Below are 20,489 nucleotides of genomic sequence, written 5' to 3' on the forward strand. Positions count from 1 at the left end.
CGTTTGAATGATTCTGCAGAAGTAACTTTCTCCTCCACACTTGAAAAGGGGGAGGCCTCACCTTGGCCGCGACCCCGTGCTCTGTCAGACTTTTTATGATGACTCCTCTGAGTGTGTCTTCTTCACTGATAGCAATGCCCAAACCCCCTTGATCCTAGAGAAATACAAACACGACCGCTCAGAAAATCTGAAACATCAAATTTATTCAAATGGAAAGGTATGTGGCCATAATTTCTGAACATCATCGTCTACCCAGGGGCTAAAAAAGGAACTCAAACTGTTCTAACATTTACTATTAGAAATTTCTTTTCTTAAGCAAACTTTCAAGTTTTTTAAATGGGAATAAATTCTCCTCCATCAAATATTCAAATACAGGGTGGAGCAAAAGTAGGTTTACAGTTGTTCCAATGGAAAATAATAATTAATCAATAATAATACAGGAATAAGCTGTACTTCCCATACCCACAACTGTAAACCGACTTTTGCCTAACCCGGTATGTTCACTTCTCCCAGATGTCTACTACCTCTAGTATCTTTAGCATATGTATACAGCAACATATCTCTAGTAACTTTAGCAAAATATCCTGGGAACAAAAATGCATTCAATAATCCAATGAGTATAGAATGCTTGAGAATTTTCTTGTGTGTAACTGGCTGGCTGAATCAGTTTCCCCCGCTTCCTCGCTCTGGCCTAGGCTTGCAAATAACACGCGAGCCTGGCTCCTTCGCCCCCTCTGCGCCTCTTTCTTTAGCAGGTGGGCCTCGATGACTGCTGCACGCTCTGTCCCTTCTGGGGCTCCGGACCCAGCGTGGTTTCTCTCGGGACTTGTGTTGTGATCTGGTGCAGAGCGAAAATGCTCTCAACTCGGAGCCCAAGGACCTGCCCTGAAAACCTGGCAAGGCTAGACAGCCACACCTACTTTGTATTTTCCACATCTGCTTTTATCAAAACCAAATGTTCCACAATACTGGCGTTTACCTTTAATATTAATGCTCATAAAACTAAAACAGGGTTCAACATTTTCATTCTGGTTTGAGCTGGGTTCCTCTTCCACTACAGCCTCCAAGCAGGGAAATGTAAAGCAAAAAAGAAAAGGAAATCTCGCCGTGTTTCTTCTGAAAGGTATACAAGAGCCAAAGCTCACCATCAGGCCGTTAGGATCATGACCATGACATCCAGGCCAGATTCCCTACCTTTAAAGATTGCCAGCATGCGGCTTTTCTGGGGGAGATACCCAACGCCTGCCAACCTGCAGGCTCGCCCTGGGCGTCTGTCCACCACTGCTCTCCTTCAGGCAATCAGTCACGGACAGAAGACAAAACTGCACTTTTAGGGTGAACAGAGCTCGGTCCTCATTTACTTCCTGCCTAGCTGAAGAAATCTGGATATGCCACTTAATATCTCTAAACCTCAATTTTCTTATCTAAAAACAAACAAAAAAGGAATAATAATATTTGCCCAATAGCAAGGCTACTGTGAGGATTAAGTGCAGTAAGAAAGGGCTTGAAAGCTTAATGCATTACACAAGTGTTGTTCTAACACATATTCCTTCTGCTAATAACTCTATAGGACAAAACCAAGGTTACTTCAGATGAATTCTTGAAACATGCCAGTATTCTGACACCCCAAACTCTGATCCAGCAGTCAAAGAATCAGGCTTGATGAATAGGAAGGTAAGTGTGATACCACACTGGCAAATCCCAATGCCAATGTAAAGCATAAACAATTTAGTTACCCTCTATTTGGGATTTTCCACAGTAATGGTCTTTCCTATTATTACAAAGAAACCTTTGTTTGAATAAGTAATACTCTATATCTATAGTGAGATAAAGATATATTTGTTCTATTATTCTCTATTCACTTAATTGTAGTCAGGAAAGTTCTTTATTACAGCAGGCATTTGCTGGCTGTTTATCTAATACTCATTCTCATCTTACTCCTTTGTACAAACTCATGTATTTTCATTAGACTATCCAGTACCCCTCCCTCTGCTGCCTCAAATAACACATACACTCTCCCCCTCTCTCTTTGCCTATGTTTTCAGTGATGGTGTTCAGTTATGTACACAAACCCTTTGATGTTCTTCCCTTCAAGAAGGGATTCTTGAATGGGGCTGGGCTTGGTGATTTGATGGTAATAAACAAAATAAAGGAGAAGTGATGATGTGTAATTGCACAACTTTGTCAAAAAGGGCTTCTGAGCTTCCTCCTTGCTTTTTTTTCTTGGGTCATTTGTCCTGCCAGGGAACATGCCACAAGGACACTAAAGCAGCTCCATGCAGAAAAAACAGGCATCTTGCCAGCAGCCCTGTAAGTAAACTGTCTTGGTTGACTGTGGGTCCTCCAGCCCCAACCAAATCTTCAGACGAGTTGCAGCCCTAGCTGGCAGTTTTTTAGCAACTGTACAAGTGAGTCTGAACCAGACCACCCAGCTAAACTGCTCCCGAATTCCTGACACACAGAAACTGTGAGAATAATAGATGTCTACTGTTTTAACCATTAATTTTGGAGGGAATTTCTTATGTAGCAATAGAAAAGTAGCTCTACAGATAGAGTCTGAATGACTGAAGTTAGTTATACAATTCTATTCCATGGCTTAGGAAAAGGTATATGACCTGAACTGGTTCAACAGGATGAATTTCAAGAGTTTTGCTCAGAAGTTTGAGATAGTCACTCTATCTCCCAACCCCCACTATATGTGAGAGAAGTAGCCCTTGACCCCCATTATGGTTCGCAGCCACTCTAAAACTATCAGGAGGACCAGTCTTGGGGTCAAGATGCCACAGTGTACAGCTGTGCAGGGGCAGGAAGAATGGGCTCTTATGACATTGCTGAGCCACAAGGTCAACTGTCCTGAGGCCAGAAATCCCTTCTTTAAGACTGATGGAGTCTGTTTTTGTATAAATATGCTGCAATCCCACTTAGAATATACTACAAAAACAAATACATACACTTCTATAGACAATAATGGATTGTCAGGTAAGTAAGGATAATGGGGTGTGAATGTTTCTCTCTCCGGAACACTACTGAGGTGTGTTTAGACAGCAGTTATTTTAGAGCAGAGACACAATGTGGATTTTCAAGCTGCCTTGATTTACACTATAATGAAATCTAGTAGCAACCCAGCTACAAAACAGTGAAACTCACTGAAACACAGAACCTTTGGTACCAGCAGAGATACCATTCACTATTCTTTGCTGTGTTAGCCATCAAGTGAATTTAGGAGCTATTAAATGTTCTACCTGAAAATTGTTAAAATACTCCATTTCACTAAGGGACATGTTTGGTACAGCCCATATGAAAATAAAATGTTCTCCTTTATAATCATGAAAAACCACTTGATTCAGTTGACCAGAAGGAGACAATAGTTCGTTTATCTTATCCTATATAATTCTTTTCTAATTGCTCAACTTTCCACCTCACTTCTGCCACAGCACACAGAGTCCTTAATAAAAATAGATCTTAGAAACTTTGCTTTGAGCTAGTTTTTAAAACATCATAAAAAAATAAAAATAAAAAAACATCACCATAAGGGGAATGTGAAACAAATTAAGGAAATATATTTATGGAGGAACACTTGTACAATTGAAGAGCTAAAAAAAAAAAGTAAACAGGAATTAAAAGTAGAAATAAACTAAACAAACTACTCTTATTATCAGGAGGACTGTTTTAAAGTTGGAAGATATCCTAAAATTTAGAAAAAAAACTCTTAATTGTATTTGAAGACTGTCACCATATAAAATTAACTGGATATGAAACAGATCTCTGGGAATCATGTAATGTTGTTACCTGCTTTGATGTATATGTATTTCCTTACACAAAATGTGCTAAAAATAAATCTTTAACAAAAAACTATGTGTGTTAAACTGAATTAGCATTTCAGTCAGCCACTGGGTGTACATTTATAAACCACATACACATTATGAGCTTTTTGCTTATACTTTTATTTTCCCACTTAAAAAAAAAAAGAATTAAAAAGAAAAAGATAATAGACCTGTCAAGGTAGTTTCTAAGGAGTCAAAACAGAACTCAAAATGACCTGTTACATGAGTTTGAATTTTCATACAAAAACTATTCTCTCCTTCCTGCCTTAACATTTTTCCCCCTGTGCACATACTATGTGTAAGCATGCATTCACTCTTCCTCCCTAATGCTTAGTATGAGCTATGGTACACAATTCCACATAAGATAATGGGAGAGAAAGTGTAAGAGTTATTACTTCTCTCAGCATGCAATTGAAATGTATAGATAATATACTCACCTAAAAGTTTAGCATAAGAGATACGTTCTTTATTACATGACAAGTAAATGAAGACATTAATAGTAAGCATTATATAGGCCATAATATTGGATAAATATTTCTAAATAAACAGAGGTGAGATTATGCTAAGTCTTGAGTTATGTAGGATTTAGATTAGCTTTAAAAAAGCAGAAGGACATCCTGATATAAGCAAAGGCAAAGAGAGATGAATTCTTAAAATAATTTCCATGGGCTCTTGATTCAAGTCAGTTTGATGAAGTAGAGGATTCTTATAAGGAACGTATTAGGGACTTGGGAAAGGTATCACTACCCTGAAATCAGCAGGGGAAAGAGGAAGATATTGGCTCTCTTACATGGAAATAGCATGAGGGATTCTTGAAGTGTATAGACTTCTTGGTAGAAGAGGAAAAGGCTTTAATGACTTCTGTTCTTTTTTCTCTAACCTACAACACGAATTGCCCATTAAGAAGGACTTCTCTTACATATATATGCAGAATTATCTACTGTAAAAAAGCAACCAATAAAGTCACAGTATTTTTTTCTCCTAAATGCTTAACAGGGTCTGACCATGTGCCAGGCATTATGCCAACCACTTGATAAACAACTCATTTAATCTTTACAGTTACCTACATCAAAGATCATATTGTCCTCTCCAGTTTACAGGTGAGAAGACTGAGGCCAAGGGAGATCACACAATGTGTCAAGTGTATACCTGATGAAGTGGGTCCTCAACCCCGAGGCACTGCTTCTAACGCTCGGCCTCAGCATCATGCTGCACTGACTGACACCTAGAGTGTGGCAGCATCTCATTAAGTACCCTCCTATCCACCTCCTCCTCCCTCCTTCTCTTCCCCTCAGCTCTCCAATGCTCTTTCTGCCTGTACCCACATTCATCCACTGTCCACCTGCAGACCAGCATGGCCCTGCAGCACCTAACAGCCTGTATAGGTTTCTATTCAGCAAACTACTTCCTTAAAGTGGTCATTTGAACTTAAGGTTCTGATCTTCTCAAAAGCAAATTCCTCACTGATGTCTATCAGTGAAACTTCTAGAATTGGAGCTTTCCATTTTATGAAGGAAAAGGAATCATCATTTCTGTTTCTTTATTCTTTAATTTCCGCCTTGACAGATCCCTGGTAAATAGATCAAAAGAGGGACCACAAAAACTCGTACCTTGGGGTACCATACAGCAGGAAAAGGAGGGTCCCTACTAAAGTATCAGTTAGCACAGTGGTTCTCACCCTTCAGCATTCATTGCAGTCACTGAGAAGGCTTAGTGAAACACAGGCTGCGGGCCACCCCGTTACTCAGTAGGTCTGAGTGGCCCCTAGCACCTGCATTTCTAACAAGATCTTACGTAATGCTGACTGATGTTGCTGGTGGAGACCACACTTTTGAGAACCAGTGGATGAGGACAGCAATGTGAATATCATTTCACTCCAATTCAAAGCAGGTTTACCTTGGGAAGCTCCAGATGTTGCACGTTTGTAAATGAACTGAAGTCCACAGCTGCATCGGAAGTGGCAACACTTGGTTCAGCCTGACAGAAAGAAATGGCAAAATGGGCAATGGAGTGTCGTGTCTTTTGTTTGTTTAAATATAAGAGCCACTTAGTCAAAATCATTTTATATATTGCAATTCATTATTATTATTTGGACAGAACAATACACTCTCTCCAGAACACTACTGTGGTGTGTTTAGACAGCAGTTATTTTAGAGCAGAGACACAATGTGGATTTTCAAGCTGCCTTGATTTACACTATAATGAAATCTAGTAGCAACCCAGCTACGAAACAGTGAAACTCAATGAAACACAGAACCTTTGGTACCAGCAGAAGTACCATTCACTATTCTTTACTGTGTTAGCCATCAAGTGAATTTAGGAGCTATTAAATGTTTTACATGAAAATTGTTAAAATACTCCGTTTCACTAAGGGACAGGTTTGGTACAGCCCATATGAAAATAAAATGTTCTCCTTTATAATCATGGAAAACCACTTGATTCAGTTCACCAGAAGGAGATAATCTTATCCTATATAATAAAAGGCTAATATGCAAATTGACCGAACGGTGGAACAACCGGTTGCTATGATGCACACTGACCACCAGGAGGCAGATACTCAATGCAGGAGCGGCCCCCTGGTGGTCAGTGTGTGGGAACTGCTTGTAAGGGTTCGTTTATCTTATCCTATCTAATAAAAGAGAAACATGGTAATTAGCCGTACAGCCGCTACCCTTCCCATTGGCTAACCAGGGAGATATGCAAATTAACAGCCAGCCAAGATGGCGGCCGGCAGCCAGGCAGCTTGAAGCGAAACATGAGGCTTGCTTGCTTCAGTGACGGAGGAAGCCAACGTTCCCCGCCTGCCTTGCCGGCCTCTGAGCTGCAACTCTAAGAAACATTGTAACAAATATAGAAGCTAAACCAGGGGTGGGCAAACCTTTTGACTCGAGGGCCACAATGGGTTCTTAAACTGGACTGGGGGGCCGGAACAAAAGCATGGATGGAGTGTTTGTGTGAACTAATATAAATTCAAAGTAAACATCATTAAAGGGTACGGTCTTTTTTTTTAGTTTTATTCATTTCAAACAGGCCGGATCCAGGCCGCGGGCCGTAGTTTGCCCACAGCTGAGATAAACAAACCCCCAGAAACCTGCTTTAGTCAGCCAGGCTTCAGCCAGCCGGACCGCAACATTGTTTCAAATACAGAAGGTAAACCAAGGCCAGAAACCTGCTTTCAGCAGCAGAGGTCTCATAGCTGGAGCCGAGCCTCAGAGCTAAAGCTGGCCCAGAATTAAAAAAAAAAAAAATGGAAAAATAGACAGGGAGCTTCAGTCACCTGCCAGCCTGAAAATGGCCCTCAGCCCCTCACTCAGACTGGCCAAGCACCCCAGTGGGGACCCCCACACTGAAGGGGGTGTGACCAGATGCAAACAGCCATCATTCCCTCATCCAGGCTGGCCAGGCACCCCAGTGGGGACTCCCATCCTGATCCAGGACACCCTTCAGGGCAAACCAGCCGGCCCCCACCCGTGCACCAGGCCTCTATTCTATATAGTAAAAGGGTAATATGCCTCTCAGCACCAGGATCAGCGGAGCCGCGAGGACTCCCGGCACCGGGATCAGCGTGACAGGGGGCAGCACCCAAACCCCCTGATCGCCTTGCGGCTCTGTGTGTGACAGGGGGCGGGGCCACAACCTCCTTATCCGCCCTCCTCTGTTCATGACAGGGAAGGCACCCCAATCCCCTGATCAGCCCTGCTCTGTGCCTGATAGGGGGAACTCCCCAACCCACTGATTGCCCTGCAGCTCTGTGTGTGACAGGGTGCGGCGCCCCAACACCCTGATCAGCCCTGCTCTGTGTGTGACAGGGTGTGGCGCCCTCCCCCCCCCCAAGGGCCCTGCTCTGTGTGTGACGGGGTAGAGCCATAACCTCCCCATCGGCCCTGCCCTGAGTGTGACAGTGGCGGTGCCCCAACCCCCTGATCGGCCCTGCTCTGTGGATGATAGAGGGCAGAGCCCCAACCCCCTGATATGCCCTGCTCTGTGTGTGACAGGGCGGTGCCCCAACTCCCCTATCGGCCCTACTCTGTGAGTGACAGGGGGGAGCTCCCCAACCCCCTGATCGCCCTGCGGCTCTGTGTGTGACAGGGTGTTGTGCCTCAACCCCCTATCGACCCTGCTCTGTGAGTGACGGGGGAGCTCCTCAACCCCCTGATTGGCTGTGCTTTGTGCATGACAGGGGGGAGCTCCCCAACCCCCTGATCGCCCTAAGGTTCTGTGTGTGACAGGGTGCGGCACCCCAACCCCCCCACCATTGGCCCTGCCCTGAGTGTGACAGTGGCGGCACCCCAACCCCCTGATCCGCCCTGCTCTGTGGGTGATAGAGGGCGGTGCCCCAACTCCCCTATCGGCCCTGCTCTGTGAGTAACGGGGGGAGCTCCTCAATCCCCTGATGGGCCCTGCTCTGTGCGTGATGGGGGGAGCTCCCCAACCCCCTGATCGCCCTGCGGCTCTGTATGACAGGGTACGGAGCCCCAACCCCCCTGATGGGCCCTGCCCTGTGCGTGACAGGGGGCAGCGCCCCAACCCCCTGATCGGCCCTGCTCAGTGCGTGACAGGAGGTGGCGCCGCAACCTCCCTATAGACCCTGCCTTGCCTTGAGTGTGACAGGGGGCTGTGCCCCAACCCCCCAATTGGCCCTACCCTGAGCGTGACTGAGGGTGGCATCGCAACCTCCTGATCGATCCTCCCTGCTCTGTGCATGACAGGGGGCGGCGCCCCAACTCCCCAATGGGCCCTGCTCTGAGCCCGACCAGGGGCTGCACCTAGGGATTGGGCCTGCCCTTTGCCACCTGGGAGCGGGCCTAAGCCAGCAGGTCGTTATCTCCCGAGGGGTCCCAGACTGCGAGAGGGCACAGGCCGGGCTGAGGGACCCCCCTCCCCCCCGAGTGCACAAATTTTTGTGCACCGGGCCACTAGTCCTATATAATAAAAGGCTAATATGCAAATTTACCGAAAGGTGGAACAACCGGTTCCTATGATGCACACTGACCACTAGCAGGCAGATATCAATGCAGGAGCTGCCCCCTGGTGGTCAGTGTGCTCCCACAGGGGGAGCGCTGCTCAGCCAGAAGCCAGGCTCCCACACTGGGAGTGGGCCTAAGACATCAGTCGGACATCCCGCAAGGGTTCCTAGACTGCAAGAGGGCACAGGCCGGGCTGAGGATCCCCCACCCAAGTGCACAAATTTCATGCTCCAGGCCTCTAGTGTATAGATAAAGCCCAATGTTTATATGTTTATTGAAGGAATAGTGTTTCCTTTTCTCACTGATGACCCTCATGGCTCCTCTAATTTTCTCTCTCTTTTTTCTATTACTTCCTTCTATTCATCTGAAACATGTAGCCAAAGCTTTTCCAAATAAGAACAGAACTTCCACAAAAAACTCTTTTGTCACCTTCTAGCCACTGCCTTCTTTGTTCTAACTTCTTACCCATTATTTGCTTTCTCAGAAATCACTAATAATCTCCTAATTGCCAACTCCAATGGACATTCTTTATTCATTTTCTTACCTCTTTGCAGTATTCAAGGTTGTAGAATATACCCTTCTATTTTTTTTTAATGTTTGGGTGGGTTATATTTATATACTAGAGGCCCAGTGCACGAATTTGTATACACTGAAAGGAAATTAATTAGAAGAAATATTTTAGAGGTCAGGGAGGGACCACAGGAGGGCTTCAGGGAGTGTCCAGCCTGTCTTGCCCAGTCCCGATTGGGGCTGATTGGGGCTGGCAGGCTGGCCTTCAGGGACTGTGGGGGGGCTCCAGGGTGTGTCTGGCCTGTCTCATCTAGTCCCCATCAGCAGACCCCAATAGAAAGCGAACCTACCAATTGGAGCATCCGCCCCCTGGTGGTCAGTGCACATCATAGTGACTGGTTGAGCAATTGTCCAAATGGTCGACCGATTAGTTGGACACTTAGCATATTAGGCTTTTATATATATACTATATGCCTGGTGCACACATTCGTGCATGGGGGTGGGGGCGGTCCCCTCAGCCAAGCCTGCACTCTCTCCAATTTGGGACATCCCTCTCACAATCCTGGACCACTGGCTCCTAATCACTCACCTGCCTGCCTGCCTGGTCACCCCTAACTGCCCCCCCACTGCTGGCCTGGTAGCCCCCAGCTTCCCCCCCTGCCGGCCTGGTCGCCCCTCACAGCACACCCGCCAGCCTGGTCGCCCCATGCAGCCTGCTGTTCAGTCATTTGGTCATCCCTCACTAACCCCCCTGCCGGCATGGTTGCCCCACACAGCTTGCTTTTTCAGTTGTTTGGTAGTCCCTCACTATCCCCCCTGCTGGCCTGGTTGTAGGCAGCCATCTTGTGAGGGTTAATTTGTATATTACCTCTTTATTATATAGGATAGATAGATATATCAGCTTTAACTATAGAGACAAAGATGATCCATGGTTTTTTAAAAATATTTTTTAATTGATTTTTAGAGAGAGAGGAAAAGAAAAAGAAACATCCATATGAGAGCGCAACATCAGCTGCCTCATGTACTAGGAGCTTGCAAACGGGAGACATGTGCCCTGATCTGGAATTGAACCAGCAACCTTTTAGTGCACAGGACAACACCCAACCAACTGAGCCACACTGGTCAGGGCCCATTCTTTTTGAAATGTGGTCTCATCTGCTGTTATGCAGCACGTCCGCCTGGCTCTACTTCATCATCTCTGACCATATGTATCAGTCTTCTTTCTGATTGTTATTACATAATCCTGACCTTGGCCCTGTTCTCTCTAAACGTTCTCTGTAGTCAAATGCCTCAGCTTTCACACCAAATCTACATCTAAGAGAATTCATCTCTAACCTCTAGACCAAATGTCCAATGTAAACTATACTTCACTGTTAGGCTGCCTATATACATGTCTTCTAGTTTTATAAATATTTATTCTCTTTTTATTTATTTATATATTTTGATAAAAGTCACCCATCCATCAAGTCACCAAGTCAGACATCTGGAAGCCTTGTACATCTTACCTGTTTCACCCGCCAGTCTATTCCCTGCCCAAAGAACAGTACCTGGTGCAATCAGGCAGACACACAATAAATATTTGCTGGATAAATAAATTCTCAACCACTCATTTTTCCTTAATGAGTACATTTAGTTGGGGATGAAGTAATATCAATTTGGGTCCTAAACATCTGATGTTACCATTTCCATTTTTTATTTTATTGTTTTTTTTATACTTAGGATCTTATTATCTTTCTCCTAAACTACTCTGATAATTTTCTTATTACCCTTTACTTCGCTTTTCTTCCCAGCAACTTCTGATTTTTCTCTGTTCTGCGCCATTTACAGAGATGTCTTCAAAATTAGAGTTCTGATTCTTTGAGTTCCCAACAACATGGCCTCCAAGACAAAGTCTTCATCATATTCCTATGATCTGACCCATCTCCTTCTCTTGCCAGTGACTCTGCCTCACCAGCTCCCCATTCCCTGCCTCACGCTGTTCAGTATGCTCTGCAATTTTTAATTGTCTGTATTTTCCGGATCTTCCACACCATTCCTCAACCCTCTGCTTCTTTGTGCCCCCAAGTCTTCTTCTTTCAACCTACACATTATCTCCTCTATAAAATCCTATTCTCTCTCCCTGGAGGTGGAATTGGCACCTCCTCTTCTAGTGCCTTCATTATTCCCTATGTGAACTCTACTAATAGCCTTCATGTTAGTGGTGAGCTTGCCTACTCGAGTGCTTCTTGTACTGGGCTATACCCTCCATGGGGGCCAAGGCTATGACTTATTTATCTTTGACAGCCTTGTAAGGGTTCTATAATTATTTGAATTAAGAAGTGGCATATCAATCAAATCTTCCAGAGAAACAAACATGAGTTACATACCTCCTTATTTTGAAGGTTCTCTGAGGTAGAAGGCAAAGATTCCACTGTATTTCCAGGACACACAGCCATCTGACTCACTGCATCTTTATTCCTAAAAGGAAATGCATTGACCTATCACATCATAATACTTCATATTATTTCAACATTTTACTTTAAGATTCAGAAGGATTATTACAGAAAATTCTGTAACCCCAAAGACCTGGAACTGCAACACTAAAACATTTATAAATGCTTTATTTTCATTCAAAAATAACAGAATTGAAAGGCTAATGAACATTATTTAGTAAACCAGAAAAAGAAAATGCTCACCTGATGAAAATTATTTTCACTTTAGAAGGGGCACATTTAATGATTGAGGAAGCATTCTGATGACTTCTTCCATATAAAATTTGCCCATTGATCTATGGGAAATAAATATCATTAATTGAGCCTGGAATTTTAATTTTGTAAATTTTTATCATCCTATTTAGCTAATGAAATGTTTTTCTTGTTTTAAAATAATATTTCATATATATATTTATATAATAAAAGGGTAATATACTAATTAGACTAGACATCCTTCCTTCTGGACAAAGCCGCAGCGGGCGGGGGCCGCACTAGAGGCTCCCAGCCATGGTGGCTGCGGGCGGTGGCTGGGGCCAAGGCCCTTGCATGAATTTCGTGCATTAGGCATATATATACCCTTTACAAAACATGAACCTGATTTTGATGGTGAATAAAGAAAAGCTCATTTAGAAGCCAACATTAAAATGGTGTAATATGGCCTGAGCTCCAAGAGCTGAGGAGGCAGCGCTTGGACTGACTGAAGGAGAGCAAACAGTGAGTTCCCTGGCAGGCACTGGGCCTCAGTGCGCTTTGTACAAAGCAGGGTCTCTGTGGGAGCACGTGTGACCTACACAGAGAAGCCCTATACTGTCATATTTTCTAATTAGTTTCAAAACTCAAGGCTTGGGCATGGGCCACTGGGAGAAGCCATGCTGACAGAACTAGGATGTGGCAGTACATTGTGTCTATGCAGCACAGCACCTGATGAAAACTGCTGGTCTTCTAGTTCAGTGGTTGCCAACCTTTCGGACCTCACGGACCACCAGTGGTCCGCAGACCACCGGTTGGCAACCGCTGCTCCAAAGGTTTCCTTACACCAGCGGTCGCCAACCTTTCGGACCTCACGGACCACCAGTGGTCCATGGACCACCGGTCGGTGACTGCTGTTCTAGTCATTTAGCCGTTGCTGACTGAGCCTTTCTAACCAATAGAGAAATACACAAGTACAGGAAGAGCATTCAGGCAATACAAAAATGTGGATCCCAGCCTACAGGAGGCAAGGGCAAACAAAGCAAGCAGATACAGTTCTAAAACTATAAAGCATGGTCCACAAGTTTATTTTGTTTGGAGGGCTGAGTTACTGTTTTAGTTATTTAGACTTAACCTTGACCCCAATGCACCCAACATCTGTCACTTGTACTATTAGGGATACAACTTTCAGAATGTCCAGTGAGCCAATCTCATCATGGGGAGTGATTGGTCATCTGGCTTTTCAAAAGCTCTTAATAAAAATGCAGCACACACAAAAAAAAGTTTTTGAAGTGTAATCTTTATTACTGTCTTGGGGCAAAAATTGTTTCTGGTGCTACATTGTCATGACCTTTCAATGGAAGTTAATGGGAACATGGACGCTACTTAGTAGAGATTTGCTTTAGTGCCAAATTTGCTGTAATGCATCTATTTTATTAGGCAAGCGGTAGTTTTCTCCATCACTCTATGAGGCCCAGGTGAATTTTCTAGAAACTAATGATTCCTCTGCACTGATTCTGCAAAAGTAAATTCAGCATTTTCCACAAGAAATTACCTCTAGAAGCTCATCTGCAATCTGCAACCGACCATCTTTCCCAGCTGCTCCGTTGGGATCAATCCCCACTATAAAGACACTCATCCTAGATCGATCTTTGTTCCCAGCAAGACTTAGCCCCAAACCACTCCGACCTTTCTCCAGTTCAATCATATGCAGCTCGCCGGCCAGAGTCCCATAACGTTCTCTGATATTTTCTGCACATAACAACAGTAAGAGTACAGGTATTGAGAGTTAATTCATAGTCAAATGCTACTTAGAATAGCCTCAAAAGGGCATTGTTTGTATCAAAATATGCTTGGCAATTAAAACCAAGGTAGAGTGGCCACCTGGGTTTCCTGGACTACCCAAACTTTAAGGAATTTCTTTGCATTCAGGGTGCAGAGAGTATAATGTCTGGTTAACCAGTGTACCTGCGTGATCAGGTCCAAGAGTGGTCACATTAACAAACTCTCAGCTTGTGATTAAAACAGAAATTTAATTTATCATTTTCAAAGGAGAACAGAACACTGAGTATTCATCTTTAAAAATATATATATATATTACTGATTTCTGAGAAGGGAGAGGCAGAGAGAGATAGAAACGTCAATGAGAATCATTGATTGGCTGCCTCCTGCACGCCGATCCAGGCATGTGCCCTGACTAGGATTTGAACTATGACCTCTTGGTTCATAGGTTGACGCTCAATCACTGAGCCATGCTGGCCAGGCTATTTATTTTTAATTTATATTTTTACTGATTTTTAGAAAGAGAGAGGAAGAGAGATTTGTTGTTGCACTTATGTATGCATTCTTTGGTTTGCTTCATGTGCCCTGACCAGAGATCAAACCCGCAACCTTGGCATATTGGAACAATGCTCTAACCAACTGAGCTACCCATCCAGGGCAGGAGTATTCATCTTGATTGGTCAGTGGAAGCTTTTCTCCCACAGGAAAATCTACACTGCGTGTCACATCACGTTGCACAGTTGCTTGCTCCATATATCGAGACAAAAGGGAACGGGTTCATTATTGCACAGAGCCACCAGGTCAGGAGAATTCGATGTACCTGTCCCAGCTTTTGGACACTTGTCCTAAGTAGATTAGACCATCCATATCTCCCATCCCACATGCTCAATAGTTAGAATTTATTCTTTAAACTGAGAAGGCAAGGCCAAGTGTGGGGCCGCAGCCACAGGCTCAGTGGAGGAATCAGCCAGTAGCAGCACTAATTGTCAGGCTGTGAGGGAGCCATGCTCAAGGCCCTGTCCCAGGGAATCCCCTCAACCACAGCTCCTTGACACATTAGTAAGAAACTGCTTTCTTAAGCCATGAAGTTTTGGGTAGCTTGTGACATGACAATAGGTAACTGGAATATTCCATTTAATGTTTTCCTCAGAGTATATTCTGGTGGATTAGTAATATACTCTAATTTCATTAAAAATAGACTGAGAACTGTAAACTTTAGAAAATGTTACTACATGGCTGATGACATGTATTCTATATTGATTCTTAATTGGATCAATTTCACAAACTGCCATTTCCTGAATCCTAGAGTCTAGCAACACACCTTTTACATTCTTAGCTTCTGAAAAGCATGCCATTTTTCTTAAAGGAAATAATTATATATTTTAAATGAAACTTTTTAAAGTACTGACACAGTTATAACTTTTGGCTGAATTTTTAATATTACCCTATGAAATGGTTTATCTCCTTAGGAAACAAGAGACACAGCCACGATCCTAGCAACAGCTGCCTTTCCATGCTTCCTGTGCATCAGGAATTGTGGTCAGCATTCCTCAGACATTATCTAATTTAATGTTAGCAACTGGAGGTAAACGCTGTATTTTATTTATTTATTTATTTTTTAATATATTTTATTGATTTTTTACAGAGAGGAAGGGAGAGGGATAGAGAGTTAGAAACATCGATGAGAGAGAAACATCGATCAGCTGCCTCCTGCACACCCCTTACTGGGGATGTGCCCACAACCAAGGTACGTGTCATTGACCGGAATCGAACCTGGGACCCTTCAGTCTGCAGGCTGACACTCTATCCACCGAGCCCAACCGGCTAGGGCTAAACGCTGTATTTAAAAAAGAGGGACAAACCACTAAGCTAATGCTTAGAGGTGGTTAAACAACTGCCAAATGCCCGAAGTTGTTATCTCAACAATTATACTGTATTACCACCCTCGTAGTGAAAACACCAAAATTCAAGGCATACTATCAACAATGGGAGGACTCTAAGACCTAGAGAGGGGAGATGACTTGTTCAAGACCACAAGAAAGCTGGCCCAGTACTAGCTTCTGAGAGACTGCCCCGCCCTCTTTAGTTCTCATAAAAATGGCAAAGTGGGCTTTCACAGGAATGCGGACCAGAAGGAACGGAAGAAAATGATTTCATACCTTGGGAATGCATGCTGTATTCAAGCAAAAACAAACAGTGTTTTTTTTGTCCCCTACACAAAACTGCAGTATTTATAACTAAAGCTGAAACATCCTTATTCATCCAGGGCATCGGCCTTGAGAAACGCAGAGCTATTTTAATACCTCTGACAATTAAATGCATTACAAAAAGACAACTTACTCCAGCTGTAACCAAACTCATCCTCTTTGTCCCCTTCTTCTGAGTCCCTGCTTGCAGATGACTGGGCATGATCACCGCTCATTTCTGCAAATGCTGAAGGAGGGGGCAGAGGCGCATTGCACAATGGAGCCTTCTCTGACTCTGGTTCTGACTGACTGGGTGCCTGTGGGAACAAGAGGAATGCTGTGGGTATGTGCAGATCAAAGGGAAAAAAGCGAAGGAAATGAAATAAGAAAATAATGTCAAAAACAAAAAACTGGCTTTAAAAGATATGATACATAAATAATGGGGGGAAATAGATATCTTTACAAATTGGTAGACAGGATTCAGGTAAGCTTCATACAAACAGAGTGGTATGTTCAGAAAACAATTCATTAAATTGTTATTTGGTATTTTAAGGTGATAAACTATTCAATAACTTAATAACTTAACTAACTTAAGATGAAAAATTATACAAACTTCCCCTTCTGGAAAAGAAGTTTCATTCAAAAGTTGTCATAAATGTCCAGGGGTCTGGGCAAGATTTGGGGGGGTCTAGAAAAGTCTTCCAAGAAACTAGAAAAAAATAGCCACGGATTAATAAAAAAACAAAGACATTCAAAGCTTATTAGTGAGACTACATATAAATAATTTTTTATTGCTACCGGAATCCTCTCTCCAAATGACTCAACGCATCCCTGAAAATGTTACACATGCAGGTTCCTCTCCCAGGGAGCCAGCTTGTTAGCACGGACACACAGACGTGGATCTGAGGGACGGCTTGGAGGGACAGCACTGTCGTTCCCTTGCCAAAGTAGCTCAAAAGGTAAATGAGAAAACCTGGGAAAAAACTGCATATAAACCCAAAGAATGGTGCACTTGCTGCCACAGAGGTCCTAATCCAAAGAAAGGACTTGGTATCATCAAGTTGCAGAAAATCAATCAAAATATTCAAGTTTAGAAGGACCTTAACTCAATGAATTCATTTTGTGGATTAATAACCTGAGGCCATGAAAAGTGAAATGTTTTGTTTAAAATCACACAGTAGCACTAGAGTTCTTTTCACTTAATTCTTAACCCAACCCAATGCACTTTCCATCATGCAGGCTGTCTCGTCCAATTCCACCGTAAGACAGTAAGTACCTAATTCAAAGCTCAGAGATACCTGGCTGAAGTTCTAATCCTGGCATGACACTATCCCTGATGCCTTGAATCTCTATTATCCTATCTTTCCTACTTTTACCTTTCATTCTACATAAAAATCCCTCTAATATGCCTTATTTTATTTTATATGTGAATATTTGGAAAAAAGGCTGTGATTTAAAAATAAAAAAACTTCTTACAGAACACACAGAATGATAGGCACAAATAATTAGGGATTATTAATTGGTGTCAAGATTCAGAATACCAGAAAATACACCTAATACTAAAATTATATGGCACTGAATGTAATCTTTCTTTAATGATTCAGAAAGCCCTTCAGGATTCTAAGGTATGACACAATGATCATAATAAACACAAATTACTACTGCTTTTCTGGCAAAACTTATTGATAGAGACTTACAGGGCAACTGATTTTTCAAATTACAGAATGTGCTGTCTTAAAATATTCAGTTTAGACACAATTGCCCAAACAGACAAGAATCACTAGTGCAAACAACATCCTTGTTACCTTCCCAAATGCTGGGCCACAAAACTCTCACATTAACAATGTACAAATAAAAAGTGAACAAACAAAAACACTAATGTGACCCAATAAAGGTTTGTTAAACATACTAAGTTGGTGGGGAATATGTAATTTAAAATTTTTCTAATTAAAATAAAAAAATTACTCCTCTGTAACAACAGAAAATGTTAGCAAACATGAATTAAGCTCATTTAACTTTTAAAAATAGAAGAAAATTAATTTAACTTTCCCATATTTTAAGAAATTGATGGGTACACATTTTATAGATATTACTTACTGCATAATTGTTCTGAGTTGTTATTTTTCTTTAAAACAAACAAAGTCTGCTTGCCTACAAACTGTTCAGGATCTTAGGCATATTTCTATGCTGTGAGTATAAACTGAAATGGTGCCCTACCATAACTGAGGAATCATAAAAAAAATCCACGCCTGTGTTTACCAATGGCAACCAGGTGTTCTATTTTACTGCCCCTAAAACATTCATTCTCACTGAGATAATATAGTAGCTTGTCACTGACACTTCTTAAAAATCTGTTAGTAAAAATGTAGCTGTTTAACAAAGATGGCTTAGTTTTCATTGGTAAACATGCAACTGCACTTGAAATCACTCCATGCCATGTACACACACAGTGTAATGTACACACACAGCACACGACAGCACACCACATACTCATGAAAACTTCACACCAGGACAAACCTTAAATGGTGTGGGGGCAAAAGGGTTAGTTGGGGAACAATGGAAGGCAACTCTACTTGAATTCTGCAATTCCTACAGTAACAGAAAACATATTCCTTCAGAGACATAGTCTTTGGTTTTCCTTGTTACAATACCATGAAATGCCAATGAATATTCATAAAATGCTTCCTGAGAGAAATTGTTCACAGCTTTCTTCCTTCTCACAATCGCATTATAGTATCTTTATCCTGCAATTTTTTTTTCCAGTTTTGGATTTGTAATTCCCTCAGTTACGAGAATATCCCAAGTACAGATTTACAAGCATGGAAACAGCTACACATTTCCTGAGTCAGGCATTTATATGGATGCACTGTATGAATATTCCACAGACTCCTACACGTACACAATTTTCTGTGGGGTGGTCAACTCCTAGGAGAGCTTTTAGGACCACCTTGTTTAGGTTTATTAAAGATTTAAACCAATACACAGTTTTAAAGAAATTATGTGACAGTAGTCCATATATTTAACAAAGACTTCATAGTAAGTATCAGAAAATTTAACGTACAGCAAAATACAGAAAAGGCACTGAACTCACAATTATCCCTTACTCTTCAGAAGGACCATCTAATTCAGCTATAAAAATGTTCTGGCAAGAAAATGTGCTTAAGAAAGGATTTACGGTACATGCCCACTCCAAACACACAGTTGTCGTGTTTTGTTTTTCTCCCCTGCCCAAATCTAGTAAACAGTGAACTGGGACAAAGGCACGGCAGTAACACAGAACAAAACATGTGCAAAAGGCAAGGGCAAGACAATGGGCATTCTCCAACCTTGTCAGCGATGAACTGCAGAGAATCAGCAAATGGGTTAGTGCTGCTGAAGTTGTACTGAGGGTAAAGGCTGTGCGTCAAGGAAGGCAAGGGGGATTTCTAAAAGGAAACATAAGAGGCGCTGAGCCCAAAGAAATGGATCCCAAACAACTCAGTTTTAAGAACAAAGTACTTACTGGTATAAATAACTGTGTAAAACTAGATCCTGTCAGATCTAGTATTAATAACAACATCTTATGAAACTGTCTGGAACGAAAGGTTTATCTCTAGTGACCGGAATCTACGCTTTGATCTCAATCTGGCCACAAAACCATGTGGGGAATGAGTCTGACCAATGGACCCCAAATTTCTTTTGTTTTCACTGAATGACTTCACTCTCTGACAAATACACATATATTTGCCCACTTTATATAGTAATATATGCCCTATGTGTATCAGTAACTATCTTTCAAAATTGAAATCATATCAGTTTTCTAAATTTACATTTAAAAGCAAATTATGCTTTTTTGGTAAAACCAATAGTTTATCTTGTCCAGAATGCAAATTAAACATTTGTCTGCTAGTTCAGGAGTAAACTTCATTAGTCTTTTATCTCATTTCCCAATAAAGAAAATTTTCATATTTTGACTAGATGTTAAGGTTGCTTAAGATCAATAGTATTTTTTAGTTAAAAACAGAAATCAACAATTTTTTTAAAATGAACCACCATATGTTAGTGTTCTCTATTTCCGCCTACTTTTTTGTGAAGGTAGAAATATTGATATGTATTTTTAAAATTCCCTATAAAAGTTCCTACATTACTGGGGCATTTATGAGGCTCTCAGTAACATTGGAAATGCGGCCTTAGAGTGCTTCTCCTAGGTTTTGTGGCTTGCCTGCGATATACCAAGCTAGGACTAGTGCCTTTGAATATACACATTAAAGGCAGGATGACGGCCAGACAGAATTTAGCATTTTCATAGTTAAAAAAAAAAAAAAGTAATTTCCTTAGCACAATAAATTCTTCTCTTCATACCCACTATCTTTTTCTTTTATTGACTACATCTTTCAGGAGAAACTGCAGACATTTAAAATTCACTCTGGCTCCAGTGAAATGTTTGTGTTGCTTCTCTCTATTAAAAAAAGCTCTCCTGGCAAGCATGGAGAGTGGGGGAGGCCGTCACGTGACACCCCCTGCCTGGGAGCACTCTCTGGGGAGACTGTCGGCGCCCATGCTAACGCTGGTGCCACCTCA

At 42.2% G+C, this 20,489-nt stretch overlaps 1 protein-coding gene across 10 annotated transcripts in view; it reads right to left on the reverse strand.

Moving 5' to 3' along the window:
- Window positions 1-20,489, reverse strand: part of MPDZ (multiple PDZ domain crumbs cell polarity complex component) — a 268,048-nt gene that overhangs the window by 18,363 nt on the left and 229,196 nt on the right. For 8 of the 10 annotated variants that reach the window (XM_070431681.1, XM_070431682.1, XM_070431684.1 and 5 more), the window contains 7 exons: window positions 19,256-19,354; window positions 16,084-16,246; window positions 13,517-13,713; window positions 11,977-12,068; window positions 11,668-11,758; window positions 5,721-5,801; window positions 62-154 (listed from right to left, as the gene is read on the reverse strand). In XM_070431681.1, the coding sequence (XP_070287782.1) occupies window positions 62-154; window positions 5,721-5,801; window positions 11,668-11,758; window positions 11,977-12,068; window positions 13,517-13,713; window positions 16,084-16,246; window positions 19,256-19,354 (816 nt within the window). The remainder of the gene's footprint in view (window positions 1-61; window positions 155-5,720; window positions 5,802-11,667; window positions 11,759-11,976; window positions 12,069-13,516; window positions 13,714-16,083; window positions 16,247-19,255; window positions 19,355-20,489) is intronic. The other 2 variants (XM_070431688.1, XM_070431683.1) reach the window with 1 other exon arrangement.

The sequence above is a fragment of the Myotis yumanensis genome, unplaced genomic scaffold (assembly GCF_028538775.1).
Source record: "Myotis yumanensis isolate MYYU_CA2020_CCGP unplaced genomic scaffold, mMyoYum1.0.hap1 SCAF_12, whole genome shotgun sequence".
Taxonomy (NCBI): domain Eukaryota; kingdom Metazoa; phylum Chordata; class Mammalia; order Chiroptera; family Vespertilionidae; genus Myotis; species Myotis yumanensis.